Consider the following 23514-nt stretch of genomic DNA (forward strand, 5'->3'; position numbering starts at 1 on the left):
GATTTTAGTAAGGACTTTGATAAGGTTCCCCATGGTAGGCTCATGAAGAAGATAAGGAGGTGTGGGATAGAAGGAAATTTGGCCAATTGGATAAGTAACTGGCTGTATCATAGAAGACAGAGGGTGGTGGTGGAGGGAAAATTTTCAGAGTGGAGGCCAGTTACCAGCAGTGTACCACAGGGGTCAGTGCTGGGTCCTCTGCTATTTGTGATTTTTATTAATGACTTGGAAGGGGCTGAAGGGTGGGTTAGTAAATTTGCTGATGACACCAAGATTGGTGGAGTAATGGATGAGGTGGAGGGCTCTTGCAGGCTGCAAAAAGACATTGATAGGATGCAAAGCTGGGCAGAAAAATGGCAGATGGAGTTTAACCCTGATAAGTGTGAAGTGATTCATTTTGGTAGGACAAACTTGAGTGCAGATTACAGTGGCATTCAACGGCAGGGTTGTAAGGAATGTGGAGGAAGAGAGTGATCTTGGGGTTCATATCCACAGATCTCTGAAGGTTGCCACTCAAGTGGATAAAGCCATGAAGAAGGCTTATAAGAACATAAGAACATAAGAAATAGGAGCAGGAGTAGGCCATCTAGCCCTTCGAGCCTGCCCCGCCATTCAATAAGATCATGGCTGATCTGTTGTGGCTCAGTTCCACTTTCCCGCCCTCTCCCCATAACCCTTAATCCCCTCTCTTATCAAGAACCCATCAACCCGCTTCTTAAAAATATTTAGCGAGGCAGCCTCCACCACTTCAACGGGCAGAGAATTCCAGAGATTCACCACCCTTTGAGTGAAGAAGCTCCTCCTCAACTCCGTTCTAAACCGCCTCCCCTTTATCTTGAGGCTGTGCCCCCTAGTCCTACTGTCTTTTTTGAGCGGGAAGAGTCTCTCCACCTCTATCCTATCCATCCCATTCATCAATCTTATACGTCTCAATGAGATCTCCCCTCATTCTTCTAAACTCTAACGAGTACAAGCCTAGTTTATTCAGCCTCTCCTCATAGCTCAACCCCCTCAACTCCGGTATCAGCCTAGTAAACCTCCTCTGCACTCCCTCCAGGGCCAAAATATCCTTGCGCAGGTGCGGCGCCCAAAACTGCACACAGTACTCCAGCTGCGGCCTCACCAATGCCCTATACAGCTGCAGCAAGACCTCCCTACTTTTATATTCAATCCCCCTCGCTATGAAGGCCAGCATCCCATTCGCCTTCCTGACCACCTGCTGCACCTGCAAGCTGGGTTTTTGTGACTCATGCGACTTATAGCGTGTTAGCGTTTAATAACAGGGGGTTTGAGTTTAAGAGCCATGGGGTTATGCTGCAACTATACCGGACGTTGGTGAGACCACATTTGGAGTATTGTGTTCAGTTCTGGTCACCTCACTATAAGAAGGATGTGGAAGCATTGGAGAGAGTGCAGAGGAGATTTACCAGGATGCTGTCTGGTTTGAAGGATAGGTCTTATGAGGAAAGGTTGAGGGAGCTGGGGCTTTTTTCTTTGGAGCGGAGGAGGATGAGAGGTGACTTAATAGAGGTTTATAAGATGATGAGGGATTGATAGAGTGGACGTGCAGAGACAATTTCCTCAGGTGGATGTAGCTGTTACTAGGGGCATAACTATAAGGCTCATGGTGGGAGATATAGGAGGAGATATAGGAGGGATATCCGAGGTAGATTTTTTTACTCAGAGAGTGGTTGGGGTGTGGAATAGACTGCCTGCTGTGATACTGGAGTCGGCCACTTTTGAAACTTTCAAGCGGTTATTGGATAGGCACATGGAGCACTCCAGAATTATAGGGAGGGGATAGCTTGATCTTGGGATTGGACATAGCTCGGCACAACACTGAGGGCCGAAGGGCTTGTATTGGGCTGTAATGTTCTTTGTTTCTTTGTTCCTCATGTGGGGACCATTAATTGGATTCAAATTTGAATTGGGTTTTTAGTTGGAATAGTGCCGAGAAAAAAAAACAAAGAGCAGAGCATTACAATTAGAGCTAGGCTGTTCAAAGATGATGTCCGCAAACACTTCACAAAAAGGAGATTGGAAATCTGGAACTCGCTCCCCACAAGAATCTGTTGAGTCTGGGGGTCAATTGAAAATTTCAAAATAGAGATTGAATGGGTTTATTATTAGACAAGTGGATTGAGGGTTACAGAGCCAAGGCAGGTAGATAGAGTTAAGAATCGGATCAGCTATGATCTAATTGAATGGTGTCAGACGCTCAAGGGATGACTACGTTCCTTCAGTTCCTCTTGATTGCCCTCTCCATTTTCATCTCCAACAACAATTGGTCACTGTCATCCGCTTCAACCTCCAGCTGAGCTTCTAGCCCCATACCGTCTCCATCACAAAGATCACCTACTTCCCCCTCTGTAACATTGCCCATTTCAACACTCCCACCCATCCCCGTATTTGTCCATCTGCTGTTGAAATCCTCATCCATGCTGTGTGAAGTCTTTCTCAGACATCTCACATTGAAATATCCTTTCCTGTGTGGATGTCTCAGCGTTTCATGAGGGTCGCTGACTGTGCAAGACTCAATCACAGGCCTCACTTGGCTTCCCCACTGTGTGGATACGACGATGATCCAACATCCCCCATAATTGTTCAAACTCCTCATTACACACATCACATGTGAATGTTTTCTTCTCCACTGTGTGAATACGCCAGTGCTTCACCAGGCCTGATAACCTTGTAAAGTCCTTATTGCACACCTCACACTTGAATGGCTTCTCCCCAGTGTGAGTGCGTTGGTGTTTATGGAGATTCGATAGCCGGGAAAATGATTTCTTACACACTTCACAGGTGAATGGTTTCTCCCCACTGTGAATACGTTGATGTTCACGGAGAGTCGATGACTGCGTGAATGATTTATTACATACTTCACAGGTGAATGGTTTCTCTCCAGTGTGAGTGCGTTGGTGTGCATGAAAATAAGATGAGCTAGAGAATGATTTATTGCACAACTCACAGGTGACTGGTTTCTCCCCAGTGTGCCTACGTCGATGTTCACGGAGTGTGGATGAATGGGAGAATGATTCATTGCACACTCCGCAGGTGAATGGTTTCTCCCCAGTGTGAATGCGTTGATGTTCTCGGAGAGTCGACGAATGGGAGAATGATTTCTCACATACTTCACAAGTGAATGGCTTTTCCTCAGTGTGAATGCGTTGGTGATCACGAAAGTAAGATGAACGAGAGAATGATTTGTCACACACTTCACATTTGAATGGTTTCTCCCCTGTGTGAACACGTCGGTGTTGCACTAGTGATGATGACTGTGAAAAGGCTCGGTCACACAACTCACAACTGAAGGGTTTCTCCCCTGTGTGAATATTCCGGTGTATCAGGAACTTAGTAGATGTTGGGAAAGCTTTATCACAAAACTCACATTTGAAAGGTTTCTCCCCTGTGTGGATAGTTTGATGGACCTGTAATTTTGATAACTGTGTGAAAGCTTTCTCACACGTGTCACAGCGGAACGGCTTCTCCCCTGTGTGAATGCGTTTGTGTGTATGGAGCTGCCATGACTTCGAGAATGATTTGTTGCAAACCTCACATGTAAATGGTTTCTCTCCACTATGTGTGCGTTGGTGGATACGAAACTGAGATGAGCATGAAAAGTTTTTGTCACACAATTCACACTTCAACAGTTTCTCTTCCATGTGGTTGTCTTTATGTTACAGGTGATACAACTGATCCTGTTGAGCCCACCCCATACACAAGTAGCGTCTCCCTAAAGTAATGAATAAGTGGTTCATGAGGCTCGATGAATGACTGAAGCTCTCACCACACTTGGAGTTTACTCACAATTGTTCCCAACCTCACGCTGACCTTTCACCCACACTGAACTTTCAGAAAGGTTGGTTCTGATGGAAGCTTCCTCAGTTTCAGATCTGATTATATGTCAAAGCTGCCCTGACAGGACCAATTTCCAGATGATGGTTTCACTGCCCAACCTTCTCTGTGTTGTGCAATGCTGTGAAGGGTCTGGATGTCTTCCCACAGTTGTCCTTGGATGATGGTCAGGATCTATCTGCGGTGTCTATCCTCTCTATATTCTCTGATGTGGAACAGTGCAGTCCTTCTGTAAAACAGGAAAAGGAAACATAATTTCTTACAACTCCCTCTCCTTTTCTGAAGGAGCTGACTCCCCAGTTAGATACTGTTCCACATTGAGTGCCAATTTGCTATTCCACTCTGAGGGGAATCAGATGCAAGTCCTTTCTTTTTCTTAACTTGACAGTTGTGATAACCCTCCGGACTTGCATGGGGAAATCATTGATTGGCCTCCCAGTAGGACTCCTTGAAAATGAGCTTCCTGGGGATTAATAATTAACTCACCAGGTCCAACTCTTATACCAAACCCTGTATAAAGCAAGTCCCCAACTGGGTCCATTGTAGTATTGTTCCACTTGAGATCTGTTTGTGTTCACCACAAGCTTGTGGTTTAGCTTTATTTTATTTAGTGTAATAAAGCACTGTTCCTTTATAGCTGACTCCTGAGTTATAACTGTCACACACCCTCTGTTTCTATCAGAGCCACTGGATAGTGACCAGGAGCAGACAACGTGGCTACTCTCTTTCCTCCACCCAGACTCCAATCTTCCCAGGCACTATGAGGCAATGGAAAAAGCAGAGAAAAAAACAGACTCTTACTTCAGTACAGAGTCATGTCACAGAATTTATCAATTTGGGATCATCCCAGGTCCCTCCCTAACCATCCCTGTGAATATCCCATCCCACTGGTAAATGGGGAAATTCTCAATATTGAATCCACAGAGTCTCGTGGCTTCAGGTCAAACACATTCAAGGAAAACTACCACTCTCATCCCAGCTAATGAGTGATTACTTCACCACGTTAATCATCATTGGAGACGTAGACCAAGGACAGATCCCAAAACGGGTTATCCATGAGGTGCAGTGAGCCATCAGCAGCAGCAGGATTGCATTAACCACAATCTCACAGCCTGGCACAGCCTTCATTCCATGATCATCATCAAACCAGTGGATAATGTCAGGAGCAGCACTGGGTAAACTCTAGAGTCCAGGTTTGAACCTAGTGAAGGTTATTACTTAATCTGCCTCCACCGCTGTATCAGACAGTCCATTCCAAATCCTAACCACACATTGCGTAAAAACATTTTTCATCAAGTTGCCACTCATTATTTTGCCAATCACCTTTTATCTGTAACACATAGTTATCAAATCTCTACCAATGGGAATAGTCTCTCTTTATTTACTCTATCTAAACTTGTCATGATTTTAAATATCTCTAACAAATCTCCTCTGAGCCTTCTCTGCCCTATAGGAAACAATCCCAGTTTCTTGGGTTTATCAAAGTAACTGTAATTTCTCAATCTTGGAACCATTCAAATAAATCTCTTCTGTACTCTCTCCAAAATTCAGAGTGCAGTGGAAGTTCTTGGAGGAATTTGAAAAGACGGAAAACATCTATATCCCAAAACAGAGACAGAACAGACCATTCAGTCCACAGGATAATAACAAACTCCCAAGACACGTACACACAACTCAACAATAGGAAATCAGCAAGAATCCTCAGACACTCTGCCCTCTTAGATAATTACACCTCATCTTCTCATATGCAGTAATGACCCAACAACAAAACTCAGCCTGTAAATCAGAAGGGAAATGCTTCCAATAAACACACTCAATATCCAACACACAGCTCCAATCAAACAGCTCAGCACAAAGCACCGAGTAAACAGGTCTCTCAGCTGGATCTTCTCACACAGCATAAGGGGCATTTCCACACCTGATTCCCCACAGGATAGTCAGACTGCCTGAACATTAGTGTGGATATGATGCAATGTAATTATTATAAATTCTGCTCCTTCACTCACCATCTCCTGACTTGGTTTTCAGTCCCTACAGGAAGTGAAGCAGCTGTGAAAGAGGAAGAGGAGAGAATGGGCAGAGTGGGTGGGCTCTCTGATTGACGTCTCTCACAGCCAATCCAAATATTTCTGGAGTAACAGGAGTTTCCTGAAGCTTGGGAAACTGACCAGGGAAACGGAGGCGACTTTGAGCAGCAGATCAGGTGGGATTTAAACTTGTCATTGTCCCATCTGAATAAAACCTCACTTATTGCAGCTGCTGTCTCAGTTCCCCTGGTAAATATTTGACAGAGATTTCTACTGTGGGAATAACATTCTTCATTCTCGGAGGCTTTCAAACTGACAACATCAGGGTGGGATGTGTAGCCTCGGATGTAGAACATAGAACACTACAGCACATACAGGCCCTTCGGCCCACAAGTTGCGCCGATCACATCTTTACCTACTAAGCCATAGAACTATCTGTAACTTCCAATGCCATTAGATCCCATATACTCATCCAGAAGTCTTTTAAAAGACCCCAGCGAGTTCGCCTCTACCACCACCGACGGCAGCCGATTCCACTCACTCACCACCCTCTGAGTGAAAAACTTTCCCCTAACATCTCCTCTGTACTTGCTTCCCAGCACCTTATACCTGTGTCCTCTCGTAGCGACCACTGCAGCCCTGGGAAATAGCCTCCGAGAATCCACCCTATCTATTTCTCTCAACATTTTATAAACCTCTATCAGGTCGCCTCTCAACCTTCATCCCTCCAGGGAGAAGAGACCTAGCTCCCTCAACCTATCCTCATAAGGCATGCCTCCCAATCCAGGCAACATCCTTGTAAATCTCCTCTGCATCCTCTCAATAGCTTCCACATGCTTCCTGTAGTGGGCGACCAGAACTGCGCACAGTACTCCAAGTGGGGTCTGACAAGGGTCCTATAAAGTTGCAGCATTACCTCCCGACTCCTAAACTCAATCCCTCAATTAATGAAGGCCAATACACCATATGCCTTTTTGACCACATCCTCCACCCGCGAGACCGATTTAAGAGTCCTATGGACCCAGACCCCAAGATCCTTCTGCTCTTCAACCCAGCTAAGACTCCTACCCTTGATATTGTACTCCTGCATCCCATTCGTCCTGCCAAAATGGACCACTACACATTTATCCGCATTGAAGTCCATCTGCCACTTCTCCGCCCAGCCTTGCATCCTATCAATGTCACGCTGCAACTTCTGACATCCCTCAAGACTATCCACAACACTACCAACCTTCGTATCATCGGCGAACTTACTAACCCATCCTTCCACTTCCTCATCCAGGTCATTTATGAAAATGACAAACAGCAAGGGTCCTAGAACAGATCCCTGGGACACTCCACTGGTGACTGACCTCCATGCAGAAAAAGACCCATCCACAACCACTCTCTGCCTTCTGCAGGCAAACCAGTTCTGGATCCACAAGGCCAAAGCCTGTTGGATCCCATGCCCTCTCACCTTCTCAAGAAGTCTTGCATGGGGGACCTTATCAAACGCCTTGCTGAAGTCCATGTCCACTGCTCTTCCTTCATCAATGTGTTCAGTCACATTTTCAAAGAACTCAACTAGGCTCATAAGGCACGACCTGCCCTTGTCAAAGCCGTGTTGACTATCCCTGATCATTCTAAATGCTCATAAATCTTGTCCCTCAGAATCCTCTCCATCAACTTACCAACCACTGAGGTCAGACTCACCGGTCAGTAATTTCCCAGGCTATCTCTGTTCCCTTTCTTGAAAATAGGAACCACCTCCACTATCCTCCGGAACCTCTCCCGTCTCCATTGACGATGCAAAGATCATCGCCAGGGGCTCTGCAATTACTTCCCTCACCTCCCACAGTAACCTGGGGTACATCCCATCTGGTCCCGGTGACATTCTATCTTGATAGAATTTAAAAGTTCCAACACATCCTCTTTCTTAATATCCACATACTCAATCTTTTCAGTCTGCCGCAAACCTGTAGTACAACCTCCCAGATCACTTTCCACCGTGAATACCGAGACAAAGTACTCATTAAGCACCTCTGTCATTTCTTCCAGTTCCACACAGACTTTTCCCCCTTCACCTTTTATAGGTCCTATCCCGTCTTTTCTCATCCTTTTACTCTTCACATATTTGTAGAACGCCTTGGGATTCTCCTTAATTTTACCCGCCAAGGCCTTCTCGTGTCCCTTTCTGGCTCTCCTAATTTCCTTTTTAAGCTCCTTTCTACAAGCCTTATACTCCTCTAGATCCTTAACATCTCTTAGCTCTCTGAACCTTTTATACGCCTTTCTTTTCTTCCTGACCAGGTTCACCACAACCTTCATGCACCACGGCTCCCGCGACCCACCAAAACCTCCTTGTCTCATTGGAATGTTGTCGTGCAGAGCTCCAGTCAAACATTCCTTGAAAATCCGCTACCTTCCTTCAGTACTTTTCCCCAAGAACACCTCCTTCCAGTTTACACGTCCAATTGTCTGCCTGATGTCATCATATTTCCCCTTACTCCAGACAAACAAATTCCTAGCCTGCCTGATCCTATCTCTTTCCAATGCTGTCGTGAAGGAGATAGAATTATGATGTCCATCCCCGAGATGCTCTCCCACCGAGAGATCCATCACCTGTCCTGGTTCATTAGCCAGCACCAGCTCAAGTACAGCCTCTCCTCTTGTAGGCTTATCCACATGCTGTGTCAGGAAATCCTCCTGAACACACCTAACAAACTCCTCCCCATCCAAACCCCTTACCCTAGGGATATTCCAGTCGATGTTTGGGAAATTAAAGTCTCCCATCACGACAACTCTGTTATTACTATATCTCTCTAGGATCTGTTTCCCTATCTGCACCTCAACTTCCCTGTCACTATTGGGCGGCCTCTAGAAAACACCCAGCAAAGTTATCGACCCTTTGCTGTTCCTAACTTCCATCCACAGAGACTCCGTAGACAGTCCCTCCATGGCATCCACCTTCTCTGCAGCCATGATACTGTCCCTGATTAACAGTGCCACACCACCACCTCTTTTGCCCCCCTCCCTATCCTTCCTGAAGCATCTGACTCCCGGCACCTGAAGTACCCAGTCCTGTCCCTGAGACATCCAAGTCTCTGTAATGGCCACCACATCACATTCCCAAGCAGCAATCCACGCCCTAAGCTCATCTACTTTGTTCACTACACTCCTGGCATTAAAATAGACACACCTCAGACCCTTGGTCTGGGCACTTCCCTTCTCCATTACCCGTCTAACCTCCCTCTCATACTGTCTACAGTCCTTCTCTACCTGGGAGCTAACCTCCTCGCTCTCAGTCTCCTCATCTCTATTCCCTCACCCCAACCTTCCTAGTTTAAAGCCCCCCCAGTAGCCCTAGCCAATCTTCCCGCCAAGATATTGGTTCCCCTGAGATTCAAGTGCCACCCGTCTTTACTGAACAGGTCACACCTGCCCCTAAAGAGGTCCCAATAATCCAGGAACCAGAATCCCTGCCCTCTGCTCCAGTCCCTCAGCCACGCATTCACCCTCCACCTCATTCTATTTCTGCTGTCACTCTCCCGCGGCGCAGGCAGCAATCCTGAGATTACTACCTTCGCGTTCGTCTTTCTCAGCTGTCTACCTAATTCCCTATAATCCCTTTTCATGACCCCTTCCCTCTTCCTGCCTATGTCAGCGGTACCTATATGAACCACAAGCTCCGGCTCCTCACCCTCCCCTTTCAGGATGTCTGAGACGCGTCCAGAGACATCCCGGATCCCAGCTCCAGGGAGGCAAATCACCATCCGCGACTCCTGTCTGCGTTCGCAAAAACGCCTGTCTGATCCCCTCACTATGGAGTCCCCTATTAACACTGCCTTGCTGCTCTTTTTCTTACTTTTTTGAAGTACTGAGTCAGGCTTGTGAGAAACACAGCTCACAGTCAAACAATTTAGTCGAGCCAAGTTCCGAAGGAGCAAGATATTTTATTTAACGTTCTTGCAAGACCGGGTGTCCAAAAAATAGGCACACCTCACATCAAGTTTAAACAAGGGTTTTATACTATTTTTACAAGCATATTGATCAATTACACAATACGTTGTTCTCCCCTAATTGGTGGTCCCTATCCTATTTATGTGTTGTCATTCTCCTGTTGGCTCAAGGTGCCCTAGCCACAGGCTGTGCTGTACGTTGGCTCATGTCCCAAGCCCCTCTACCCCCCTTCTAACCACATTTTCTTGTTATTGCAAAAGTGCATATATGAGTGTTGTTTCAATATCCTTACTTGATTAGTTCTCATGGGAACTTATCCGTCTTATCAAGAACTGTTAACATGTCCAGTTCAGACCGGCTGTAATCAGTCTTCTGCTAACTTAATTGTTGATGTCCCTACTATCTCAGTGACCTTCATCCCCCTGTAGTTAGAAAATATGCTCAGCTGCAGAAACAACACATCTTGCTTACCATTTGTCTTACAATCTAACCTTATACATTCCTAGTGGTGTACGTACCTTACTGCATGCTGCCCATCTGGTGTTATCCCTACACAATAGGCAGTTTCTTCACTGTCCTTGACCATAGTTCTATAGCATCAGCAAATTTTATATTCTGTGTTTGTAACTAAAACCACAGTTGTTCCCATAATGTGGTTTGGCAATGTGCCTGACTATATCCAGTCTACCTGACTTTAGGCTATTTCTCTATGGTGTGCAGATATATGTGTTAACAGCATCTTTACATGTTGTTCACAGGCTCAGCTCCAGAGACCTAGCCACTGCTTCCTCCCCCAGGTGAGCTGTCCCCCCCCTCCCCCCAACAGTACTCAGACAGGAGTACTTATTTTGAAGGGGGACATCCACCGGCATGCTCTCCTTCATGTGAGCTTTCCCCTTCCTAACCGTTACCCACTTGCCTTCTTCCCGTTGCCCCGGTGTAACCACTTGCCGGTAGCTCCTGTCAATTACCTCCTCATTCTCTCTAATGAGACGAAGGTCCTTGAGCTGCAGTTCCAGTTCCTTAACCCGGTCCCTTAGGGACTGCAGCTCCACACACCGAGCACAGATATGGATGTCTGGGAGACCAGGAGCCTCCAGGACCTCCCACATATTGCACTGGCATCAACATACTGGCCTCACACTCATACTTGCCCTTTTTAGAAATACAGAACTTACCTTGCCTCACCTTTTTTGAATCGGCCCTGTGAGTCAAAGCCCTTCCAGCTCACACAAAAGAAACAAAAACAGACTTACCTGTTCTCACTCTGAGCCCCTCTCTCTCTCTCTCTCTTTGGTCATGTGTTTGACCAAAGATGGACTTGCAATGAAACACACCGTGACTAGGCACAGGGCAGTTTTCCTGCTGGCCAGTGTCTGTGGGGCACCAATTTGCTGATAAGCCAAAGCCTATCAGCAGGCAATGCAGAGCAACATCAGGCTCTGATTGGACACATCCGCTTAGAGGAGGAACATGCTGATTTAAAGTTGCTGGGGTGACTTTGGGACAAATACTTTCCATGGTGATTTTCAGTAAGAGTTGTGTTATTTACGTTGAAATCTAAAACAGTCATTTAGATGGATGTTGTGTTTTAAAAAAAAACAAAATTACTAAATTCTGCTAAGTAAAGCCTCAAGACGAAGAAGCGGAAGAGTGAGTGCTGCATGTCCCACATGGTCCATTGTAGGCTGTCAGCATCCCCTTGGTAAATAGTTTGCCACATGAACCCACACAGGTAGAACACCATAGTCTGGTGGTTAAAGAACTCCAGGTTAAAGTCCTTCAGGTTTATTTGGTAGCACAAGCTTTCGGAGTGTCACTCCTTCTTCAGACTCACCTGAAGAAGGAATGACACTCTGAAAGCTTGTGCTACCAAATAAACTTGTTGGACGTTAACCTGGTGTTGTGAGCCCTTTTACTGTGCTTATCCCAGTCAATGCTGGCATCTCCACATCATGGTCAAAGAATTCAACAGCAAACGAGGAGCCCATTCTCCAAGTGCCCCATAAGTAAATTTGTTGCTGGACCTTGGGGCCAGAGCACTCCCTGGGAAAGAGCTACTCCCCAGGAGCCAGGACCTTATTATGGCAAACTAGGACAGTTGTTTCCAACCATTATGAGAGCCTTGTAAGTGTCCCATGGGGGGATGTTAGGTTTGGAGACAATCTTCAGCATATTTCAGGAAAAAACCCAGCATTTTTGAGTTATCTCCCATAAAATGAATTGGAACTTAGGTTTTGTTTTCCAGAGAATATGTCAGTTGTTAGAGAGCTTCCCAGAAAATGTGTTTGTATTTACATTAAAGTTTATTTATTAGTGTCACAAATAGGCTTACATTAACGCTGCAATGGAGTTACTGTGAAAATCCCCTAGTCGCCACACTCAAACACCTATTCAGGTACACTGAGGGAGAACTTAGCATGGCCAACGTACCTAACCAGCACATCTTTTGGACTGTGGGAGGAAACCAGAACACCCAGAACCAACACTACTGAAGGTTTGGCTGTGGATGATCAGTCAGGGTGAGGCTGGGAAGAAGTGTGGGTGGACTCCAAGTAGATCTGTTTTATCACCTGTAACACAAGGGCAACTTCACGGAAGAGAAACCATTCAGGTGTGAGGTCTGCGATCAAACTTTCGCAGAGTCATCGAAGCTCAGAAAACACCGATGCACTCACATAGGAGAGAAACCGTTCATATGAGAGGTTTGTAACAAATCCTTCACAAATCCATCAAACCTCCTGGTCCATCAAAGAATCTAAACAGGGGAGATACCCTTCAAATATGAGGTTTGTGAGAAACTTTTCACCCACTCCTCTGATCATCTGAGGGACAAGAGGTTACACACAGTGGGGAAAACCATTCAGATGCAGGATATGAGGCCAAGCCTTCACATGGTTATAGAACCTTGTGCAACACCATCGCATTCACAATGGGGAGAGACCATTCCAATGTGAGGTGTTGTAACAAGAACTTTACACAATCATCAGCTCTGGTGGATCATCGTTACATTCACACCAGTTAGAAACTATTTACACGCGAGGTGTGCACCAAATCATTCTCATGCTTAACATCTCTCCATTTACATCCACACAAGTGGTGTGTGACAAATCCTCCCTCACATCTCAATTTCACCTACACCAACATATTCATTCTGGGAGACAGCATTCAGATATGAAGCGTGTGGTAAAACCTTCACAAATTCATCGACACTCCTGATGCAACAAGGCACTTACACAGGGGAGGTTTGTGGAAGATTTTCAGACACTCCTCTGATCTCCTGAGACACCAGAGGAAGAAACATCTGCACGTTAGAGCCTTCACAAATTCATCAACAGTTGTGAATCACCAACCCATCCACGCTGGACAGAAACCGTTCACATGTGAGGTGTGTAATGAAGGCTTTGCACCATCATCAGGCCTAGTGAATCACTGGTGTATCCATAGAGGGAAGAAATCATTCAGGTGCAAGATGTGCAACAAGTCATTCTCCTGGTCATCGACTCTACCAACGCTGACGTGTTCACATGGGGAAGAAGCTGTACCTGTGTGACAAATCATTCTCACGCTCATCTCACTTTTGTGTACACCAACACATTCACAAGGGGTGAAACCATACACATTTGACAAATGAGACAAACTATTCTCATACTCATCAACTCTCCACATACACCAACACATACACACAGGGAAAAAGACATTCAAATGTAGTGTGTGACAAAAGTGACACAAATTTGTTGAAGCTGCATCAGAGGATTCACAGTAAGAAGTCTCACAACACCAGGTTAAAGTCCAACAAGTTTATTTGGTAGCACAAGCTTTCAGAGCACTCCCCCTTCATCAGGCAAGTGGGAGTTGTATCTATATATGCCCTATTTGTGAACACAAACTCAATTTACAGGATAATGGTTGGAATGCAAGTCTTTATAGGTAATCAAGTGTTGGCGCGAATGGGCGAAACGACCACTGCGGACTCAGGGTGAAGTTCAATAACGGCACAGCTTTATTTTCTTTTACGTCGATGGAGAAGCGCAGTTAGGACATACAATCGGACTGTCCCGAAAGCGCGCTGCCCGTCTCTTGCAGCAGGCTATAGTTACACCTGAACTTCGGTGCAGTATGCGATTCAAATGCTAATACTTTATTTACAGTATTCGATCTTAGCCATCCTGTCTCAATGTTTCCAAGTGTTGAGGAAATTGTTTTAAGTGTGTGTTAATTGTTTTGTCTGATTGGTTATTAATAGTCTAGAATCTCCAGGATTTGAACCATAGGTGTGCCATTGATCTCAAAAGAGGTTTTGAGGGGCCAGGAATGTTTCCTTAACTATGCTAATTTTAGGTGGCTCCATGGGTTGTTTAACTGTTTTAAAAGTGCTGATTTTGATGGTGTGGAGATTTAGTTCCTGTAGGTGCCATCCTGTCCAGCTTCCCTTATGTGCTAGCCCTCATTTGCATTCTAAAAGCATGCTCTTGCCTACTGATCGGTGTCTGAGATTTTTAGTGGAGAGACTCTGAGTGTAACTTTAGTCTGCTTCCATTTTGTGTGCCCAATTTCATAAAATTTGTTGTCCAATAACACAAGTCTTAAGGGTATAGACAATGTGAGTGGAGAGAGGGCCAAGCACAGGTTAAAGAGGTATATATTGTCTCCAGCAATATTATCATTGACACAAATGCTATCATCTCACGTGAGAACACCATCCATCAGATACACGGTACATACTCTTGCAACTCGGCCAATGTTGTCTACCTGATATGCTGCAGGAAAGGATATCCAAAGGCATAGTATATTGGGGAGACCATGCAGATACTACGACATGGATGAATGAACACTGCTCGACAATCACCAGGCAGGAGTGTTCTCTTCCAGTCGGGGAACACTTCAGCAGTTATGGTCATTCAGCCTCTAATCTTTGGGTAGGCATTCTCCAAAGCGTCCTTCGTGACACACGACAACGCAGAATCGCTGAGCAGAAACTGATAGCCAAGTTCTGTATGCATGAGGATGGCCTCAACTGGGATATTGGGTTCATGTCATACTATCTGTAATCCCCACGGCTTGTTTGGGCTTGCAAAATCTCATTAACTATCCAGGCTGGAGACAATACACATCTCTTTAACCTGTGCTTCGCCCTCTCTCCACTCACATTGTCTGTACCTTTTAAGACTTGATTACCTATAAAGACTTGCATTCCAACCATTACCTTGTAATTTGAGTTTGTTTCTATACATGTCCTGTTTGTGAACACAACTCCCACTTACCTGATGAAGGGGCTGAGCTCTGAAAGCTTGTGCTGCCAAATAAACCTAGAACCATAGAACCATAAAAAATTATAGCTCAGAAACAGGCCTTTTGGCCCTTCTTGTCTGTGCTGAACCATTTTTGCCTAGTCCCACTGACCTGCACTTGAACCATATCCCTCCACACCCTTCTCATCCATGAACCCGTCCAAGTTTTTCTTAAGTGTTAAAAGTGACCCTGCATTTACCACTTTATCCGGCAGCTCATTCCACACTCCCACCACTCTGTGTGAAGAAGCCCCCCCTAATATTCCCTTTAAACTTTTCTTTCACCCTTAACCCGTGCCCTCTGATTTTTTTCTTCCCTGGCCTCAGTGGAAAAAGCCTACTTGCATTCACTCTATCTATACCCATCAAAATCTTATACACCTCTATCAAATCTCCCCTCATTCTTCAACGCTCCAGGGAATAAAGTCCTAACCTATTCAATCTCTCTCTGTAACTCAGCTTCTCAAGTCCCGGCAACATCCTTGTGAACCTCCTCTGCACTCTTTCAACCTTATTTACATCTTTCCTGTAACTAGGTGACCAAAACTGTACACAGTACTCTAAATCTGGCCTCACCAATGCCTCATATAACCTCACCATAACACTCCAACTTTTATACTCGACTGTTAGACTTTAACCTGGTACTGTGAGACTTCTTACCCCAGTCCAACACCAGCACCTCCACACCAGAGGATTCACACAGGGGTAACTCGTTAAGTGTGAGATTTACTACAAAGTTTTTCTGACTACTTTGAAACTCTTGGTACACCAGCAAATCCACACTTGTGAGAAACCGTTCAGGTGTTTATGTATGACAAGACTTTCACACAGTTAGTGTAGCTCCAAGTCCATCGTGTGCTCACGCAAAGGAGAAATCCTACTGGTTTGAGTTCAGTAATAAAGCAGTTGTCAGATCTCCTAGAACATCAGCAAGACCAAATACCATTTAGTTTGCAGGCGTTGTGGTTTCTCAATTGTTTGTTTCAATGCTCCCATCGATGGATTCCATCACAGGAACTTGGGTGGATAGGCTGGAGGGTATCATCTGTCATTGTGGATTCATGGTTGAATTGTTCAAAATGAATACATGGCATTATTATCCTTAAGAAGAGAAATACCATCCAGTGAACAAGGGAGGGGGGAGAGTTTGCCCATCTCATCTCTGTCTATAGATGACCTTGGTGACTTCAATAATGATTCACATTTCATGATGATCATCATATTGTTAGATCTCTCATGCTTTCTCTTCCCAGATTTATTTTTGATGCCATTGTTTGGAAATTGAGTTGAATGTATGTAGATTTCTCAGATTGGTCATGAGCTGCTCCTGGAATTCTTTTCTTTGATCAGGCTGTTTTTGGGCTGAGACGCTGATCTTCTTTCTCTCGGACTTTTGAGTCTTGTGATATCTTGGTGCTGGGAGGATGTTCATCACCAATTGAATAAGGTCATGATCTGTCCATCAGTCCCCCACATGGATCAAGTGACACAGGTATCACTTAGAATCTTGACTTGTCTTTAGACCTTTCAGAGGAGCCTCCAAAATGGTATTTGTTTCCAGACCAATCCAAGAAAAATGTTGAGAACAACATCAGGAATACTTCATTACAATCATCACTTTGACCAAAGCATTTGACTCAGTAAATCACGAGGCTCTGTGGATTGTGCTCCAATGATTTGGATGTCCAAGAAACTTCGTCACAATCCTGCAATTGTTTCACGACAATATGATTGTAACTGTCTTAAGTGGGAGATCGAAAACATTCTACTTACAGTCTACCTGACAGTGACTATTCACCTCATCAAAGAGCAACTTCTCTCTGGCGTGTCAATATTAAATACCATCTCAATGAGAAATGCATTTCCCTCGGTCCTGTTTTAGGGTTCGGTTTTAACCCTTATACGGTGCACAAATAACTACGAGTAGACGTCTTGTTAGTACAACCAATATTTATTTAAACCCACACAATCAATAATCACCCACCCAACCAACAATAAGTTATCTTACAGGAAACTACTAGAATTCAAGTGCAATACAAGACCTTGACTTAACTTTGCGTGACTGGCATGTACCCAAGCAGATATTGGCCTTTATCTGTGCGCTGGTCTCGGTAGTCATCTGCGTAGTCTGGTCCTTTGGTCTGCTGTGGTACTCTGGCTCGTCTTCTTCCTTCCTTCTCGAGTGTGGTGGCTCTCCTCTTGCTGGCAATGGTCACCATTGTTGAAGCTTGTTTGTGGGGTCAGAGAGAGAGAGATTCCTGGTTGTGCAGCACTCTTTATACCCCATTTGGTTTCACACCCCTTTTTGGCCATTGCCAATCAATCGGTCAGGACTTAATCACCCCAATCGATAAGAGTCCAATCAGGTGCTACCGCACCGATCTCTGGGTGTGTCCCCAGCGGCCATGTCTGTAGGTGTTGGAGGCACATATGTCACATACCTTCCTCCTAAATAAGGGATCACGGTGCCCTTATGTCTGGTACACAATCCAGTGTGACCAGAAAGTCTTTTTCATCCTGGAGATGAAACAAGCCAGTGTGACTGTAAAGTCCCTTTCATCCTGGAGATGACCCATATCCTGTTTATTCACTCATCAGGGTTGAAGCCTGTTTGTCTCTCTTTAAACTGCAGCCTGTCAGTTTAGTTTCTTGTCCAATTGTCCCAGAGTGCTTTACAAAACGCCATTTTAGGTGGCCCGTTTGGCTACACTTCCATGCCAAAACGAAACTGATCATCACAGGTACACATGACTGCAGTGTCACTGTCCACTCTGCAATAGATTTGTAAACCTCTCAATCTCTTCAGCTCTACATGTTTGTGTGTATTCTGTGTCACTAAATTTCGCTGTTATTTCTGACGATCAGAATTGGGAGCCAGACTAAAGCACAGGAATTTTAAAGAAGCCTCTGTCAGTAGTATTATAAGAGAGTTTCCCCTGATATGAATGTGTGTTAGCAAAGTTAGCCAGTTCTCAGGAGTGGGTATAGGGTAGAATCAGACCCTGCTTCAGTTGGTGATGTGAATGAATTTCTTCAGGTGATAGGTGTTTGACTAATGATGTGGAGATGCTAGCGTTGGACTGGGGTAAACACAGTAAGAAGTCTCACAACACCAGGTTAAAGTCCAACAGGTTTATTTGGTAGTAAACTCTACTAGCTTTTGGAGCGCTGCTCCTTTGTCAGGTAAGTGGGGGGTTCTTCCATTCACCTGATGAAGGAGCAGCGCTCCGAAAAGCTAGTGACGTTTACTACCAAATAAATCTGTTAGACTTCAACCTGATATTGTGAGACATCTTACTGTGTTTGACTAATACTATGGGTAATGTTTGTACGCTCCTGTCTGGAAGGACTACTATCCTAAGTATGGTGAAGGAGTGGGGATGAGTCTCTACAGAGCTGAGTTCCCTCAGCTCATCATACCTCGATGTAATAATGGTGTGATATGTTCACCTTACACTCTTCCAACATTCATTTCATGTTCTGGGAAATAACTTGAGTCACTTTCAAATATTTTGTTATTTTGGCTGAATCAAAGTTTGGTGTAACCTGAATATTGTGTTGTTGTTTGTCTGCAGTTTTAGCAACCTTCTGTATAGATTTAAAATAAATTCACTTTTTTAACCTAACCAAAATTACCTGATTTGTCAGCATGATGTGTTCCTATTCACAAACAGTCAGGAGGCTACAGTAAGAGTCATGGACACAATATATTGGTCAGTGTCACAATGGGTTAGTATACTTTCTCCATCAATGGATTTATAATGTACAGTTCACAAGAAGCATAATGTTTTCCTAATAAAGAAATACTTATCTATTAACTCTTATGAACACAGAGCTCAAAAGAACTTTACAGCCAATGAAGTACTTTATAAAGTGTGGTTACTTTTGTATTGTAGGAAACGTGTCAGTCAATTTGCACACAGCAAGTTCCTACAAACAGCAATGAAATAATGACCAGATAATCTGTTTTTGTGATATGGATTGAGATCCTCATTGACCAGAATATCTATGATAACTCCCCTAGTCTTGTGCAATGTGGTGTCATGGAATCTTTTACATTCACTTGACAGGACAGACAGAGCCTTGGTTTAACACATCTGAAAGATGAAACCTCTGATAGTGCAGCACTCCCTTAGTACTGCACTGGAGTGTCAGCCTCAGTGCTCAAGTCTCTGGAGTGAGACTTCAATCCCAATAGTTTGCCCAATACATTATCCCTAGTGACTGTGATCGTTTTAAAATCCTCCCATTCTATAACATCTGCACTTTCTGCTATTATTGAGATAATATTTGTGCTCTCCTCTGTCAGACTCCTATTTATTAACTACAGTTCAGCCTTTAACACTATTATTCCTACAACTCATCTCCAAACTCCTTAGCCTGGGCCTTGGCACCTCCCTTTGCGACTGGATCTTGGAATTCCTAATTCACAGACCACATCAGTAAGGATAAGCAACAACAATACCTCCATGATCATCCTCAACACCAGTGCCCCACAAGGCAGTGTTCTCAGCCCCCTACTATAGTCCTTATACACTCATGACTGTGTGGCCAAATTCCCAATTCAATTTTCAAGTTGTGGTGGGTCAGATCTCAAACAATGACGAGACAGAGTACAGGAATGAGAGAGAATCTGGTGAACTGGTGTAGCAACAATAATCTTTCCCTCAATGTCAACAAAACAAAGGGGATTGTCATTGACTTCAGGAAGCATAAAGGAGAACATGCCTCTGTCTACATCAGCGGGGACAAAGTAGAAAGGGTCGAGAGCTTCAAGTTTTTAGATGTCCAGATCATCAACCACCTGTCCTGGTCCCTCCATGCTGACATTATAGTTAAAAAAGCCCACCAACACCTCTACTTTCTCAGAAGACTAAGGAAATTTCTCATGTCAGCTATGACTCTCACCAACTTTTACAGTTACATCATAGAAAGCATTCTTTGTGGTAGTATCACAGATTGGTATGGCTCCTGCTCTGCCCAAGACTGCAAGAAACTACAAAAGGTCATGAATGTAGCCCAATCCATCACACAAACCAGCCTCCCATTCATTGATTCTGTCTACACTTCCTGATGCCTTGGCAAAGCAGCCAGCGTAATTAAGGATCCCATGCACCCTGAACATTCTCTCTTCCATCTTCTTCCTTCGGGAAAAAGATACAAAAGTCTGAGATCACATACCAACCGACTCAAGAACAGCTTCTTCCCAGCTGCTGTCAGATTTTTGAATGGACTTACCTTGCATAAAGTTGATCTTTCTCTATACCCTAGCTATGACTGCAGCTACATTCTGCATCTCTCACTTCCTTTTCTATGAACGGTATGTTTTGTCTGTATAGCATGCAAAAAACAATATTTTTCCCAGTATGTTAATACATGTGACAATAATAAAATCAAATCAAATCCTTTGTGAAAAGTGAGGCAAAATATTGATTTGTGTCTCAGTCATTTCTGCATTCCCACAATTAACTCCCCAGCCTCATCTTCGAAGGCCTAACCATCTTCAGCTGCTTCATTAATAACCTTCTCCTCATCGTACGGTTAGAAATGCAGATGTTCGCCAATGATTGCACAATGTTCAACACCATTCATAATTCCCCAGATACTGAAGCAGTCCATGTTCAAATGCAACGAGGTCTGGACAACATCCAGGTTTGTGCTAAGTGGCAAGTAATATTCACGCCACACAAATGCCAGGCAATGACCATCACCGATCAGAGACACTCTAACCATCGCCTCTTGACATTCAATGGTGTTACCATCACCGAATCTTTGGGGTTACCATTGACTAGAAACTCAACCGTACTTGCCACATAAACACAGTGACTACAAGAGCAGCTCAGAGGCTGGGAATACTGTGGCAAGTAACTCACCTCCTGTCCACCGTCTACAAGGCACAAGTCAGGAGTGTGATGGAATACTTCCCACTTGCCTGGATGGTGCAGTTCCAACAACATTCAACCAGCTTGACACCATCCAGGACAAATCTAGCCCAGCTTTATTGGCAACACATCCACAAACATCCACTCCCTCCACCAGCGATGCTCAATAGCAGCAGTGTGTACTTCAAGATGCACTGCAATTCACCAAAAATCCTTGGACAATACCTTCCAAACCCATGACCACTTCCATCTAGAAGGACAAGGGCAACAGATACATGGGGATATCACCACCTGCAAGTTCACCTCCAACTCACTCACCATCCTGACTTAGAAATATATAACCATTTCTTCAGTCGCTGGGTCAAAATCCTGGAATTCCCTCCCTAACAGCATTGTGGGTCAACCCACAGCACATGGACTGCAGCATTTCAAGAAGGCAGCTCATTACTACCTTTTCAAGGGCAATTAGTAATAGGCAATAAATGCTGGCCAGTCAGTGATGCCCATGTCCTACGAATGAATATAAAAACAAAACTTCTTTGCTTAGCCATGTAAGTCTCTCCCCTACACGTTTTCTCCTCTCTAGAATTTATTTTGGTTGGCAGGATTTGAATATCTCCTTCAATATCTGCCACTGTTCATCAACTATCTTATCTGACTGATGGTACCCAAATGCTCTGGCACCTCCCTTAAGGCAAACAGAATTTGAAAATTAGTTTCAGAACAATTTCCTCCCTTGCCCCACATAGCAGCCTAACATACATTTCATCTGAGCCTGGAAATTTATCCATTTCTAAGACTATTAGAACTACTAATATCTCTTCCTTTTCAATGTTAACCTGTTCAATTTATTACAGTCTATCTCCCTGCTTTCTACACAAATATCATTCTTCTTCATGGTGAACAGAGATGCAAGATACTCAGCTCATTCCTCACCTACGTCTTTTGCCTTTATACAGTGGTTGCCACTTTGGTCCCTAATGGGCCCTCTTCTTTATCTGGTTACCCATTTGTCCTAAATATACTGCGAAAACACATTGGAATTTTCCCATTTTGCCCGCCAGGGTTTTTTCATACCCCTCTTTGATCTCCTAATTTCTTTTTCAAGTGCTCCCCTGGACTTTCTATACTTCTCTAGGGCATCTGCTGTTTGAACTCTCTGAATCTGCCATAAGTCTTCCTCTTTTTCCTTATCCAATCCTGTAAATCCCTTGACATCCAGGATTCTCTTGACTTATTGATGTCATTCTTTACCCTTACGAGAAGATGTTGGCATTGTACTCTCTATCTTTCTTTTCTGAATGACTCCCCCGATCTGTGGATTTTCTGAGAAGTCCCAGTCCCTTTTGACCAGATCCTGTCTTACCCTATTAAATTCAATCTCCCCCGCAATTCACAAACCTGGTCCATCTTTGTCCTTTACCATAACTACCTTCAATCTTACTGAATTATGGTCAGTCAGTAAAATGCTCCCCCACTGGTTTCTGTCACCTGCCTGGCTTTATTCCCTAAAATTAGGTTCAATATCACACTGTCTCTGTAGGATTTTCTACATGCTGGCTCAAAAAGCTCTTCTGGGTCTGCTTCATGAATTCTCCCCCTCTAAGCATTTCACATTTTGCCTATCCCAATTAATATTGGGGAAATTGAAATCCCCTGCTATTACTATCCTATTATTTTCACACTTCTTAGAATTGCCCACATATTTGCTCTCTGTCTCTTCCTGACTGTTTGGGGGCCTGTTGTATACTCCAAGCAAAGATCTGTTTTTGAGTTCCACCCATATGGCCTCAAATGAAAAGTCTGCTAAGATAGCATCCTTCCTCACTGCAGTAATTTAACTCATTGATCAATATTGCAACACCACCTCTTTTACAACCTTCCCACCCAGTCTAGCCTGAAGATTCTATATCCCAGTATAATGAGCTGTCCCTTCCTCAGCCATGTCTCTGCAATAGCAATAGGATCACACTCCCATGTGTTAATCAATGCCCTCAGTTCATCAGCCTGCCTATAAGACTGCTTGCATTAAAATAAATGCCACCTAGCCTTGCCATATTTTCTTGTGCTTAACATGTCTCTCTTTGCAGTGCTTTCCAGGCTGACTTGGTTTTTCTTCTATGTCTGGCTGTATATCACCCCCTACTGTAACTCCACCCTGAATCTCACCTTCCTGCCAAATTAGTTTAAACGTCCATCCCTAATAGCACTAGCAAATCTCTCCACAAGGATATCTGTCCCATTTTGTTTCAGATACAACTTGTCTGACTGTTGCAGGGGAAGGTTTCCACCTTCCCCTGCAACAGATCCAATGATTCAGAAGGCCTTCTGCACTTTCCCTTCAGCCACACATTCATCTGCTCTATCTTCCTACTTTTATATATACCAGGACATGACACTGGTAATAATCCAGAGATTACGTTTGAGGTCCCGCTTTTCAATCTGCACACTTGCTCCCTAAATTCCTGCTATAGGACATTATCCCTCTTTTTACCTATGGTTTTTGGCACCAATGTGAAT

The 23514-nt window shown here is 44.3% G+C and overlaps 1 protein-coding gene across 2 annotated transcripts in view; it reads right to left on the reverse strand.

Moving 5' to 3' along the window:
* Positions 1-1772: 1772 nt before the first annotated feature.
* LOC145348031 (uncharacterized) overlaps positions 1773-23514 on the reverse strand; it is a 30546-nt gene continuing 8804 nt past the window's right edge. For both annotated transcript variants that reach the window (XM_080196149.1, XM_080196150.1), the window contains exon 2: positions 1773-4084. In XM_080196149.1, coding sequence (XP_080052275.1) covers positions 2535-3662 — 1128 coding nt within the window. In that variant the 5' untranslated portion in view covers positions 3663-4084 and the 3' untranslated portion in view covers positions 1773-2534. The remainder of the gene's footprint in view (positions 4085-23514) is intronic.

This window comes from Carcharhinus amblyrhynchos, chromosome 9, assembly GCF_965287045.1.
Source record: "Carcharhinus amblyrhynchos chromosome 9, sCarAmb.v2.hapA, whole genome shotgun sequence".
NCBI lineage: Eukaryota > Metazoa > Chordata > Chondrichthyes > Carcharhiniformes > Carcharhinidae > Carcharhinus > Carcharhinus amblyrhynchos.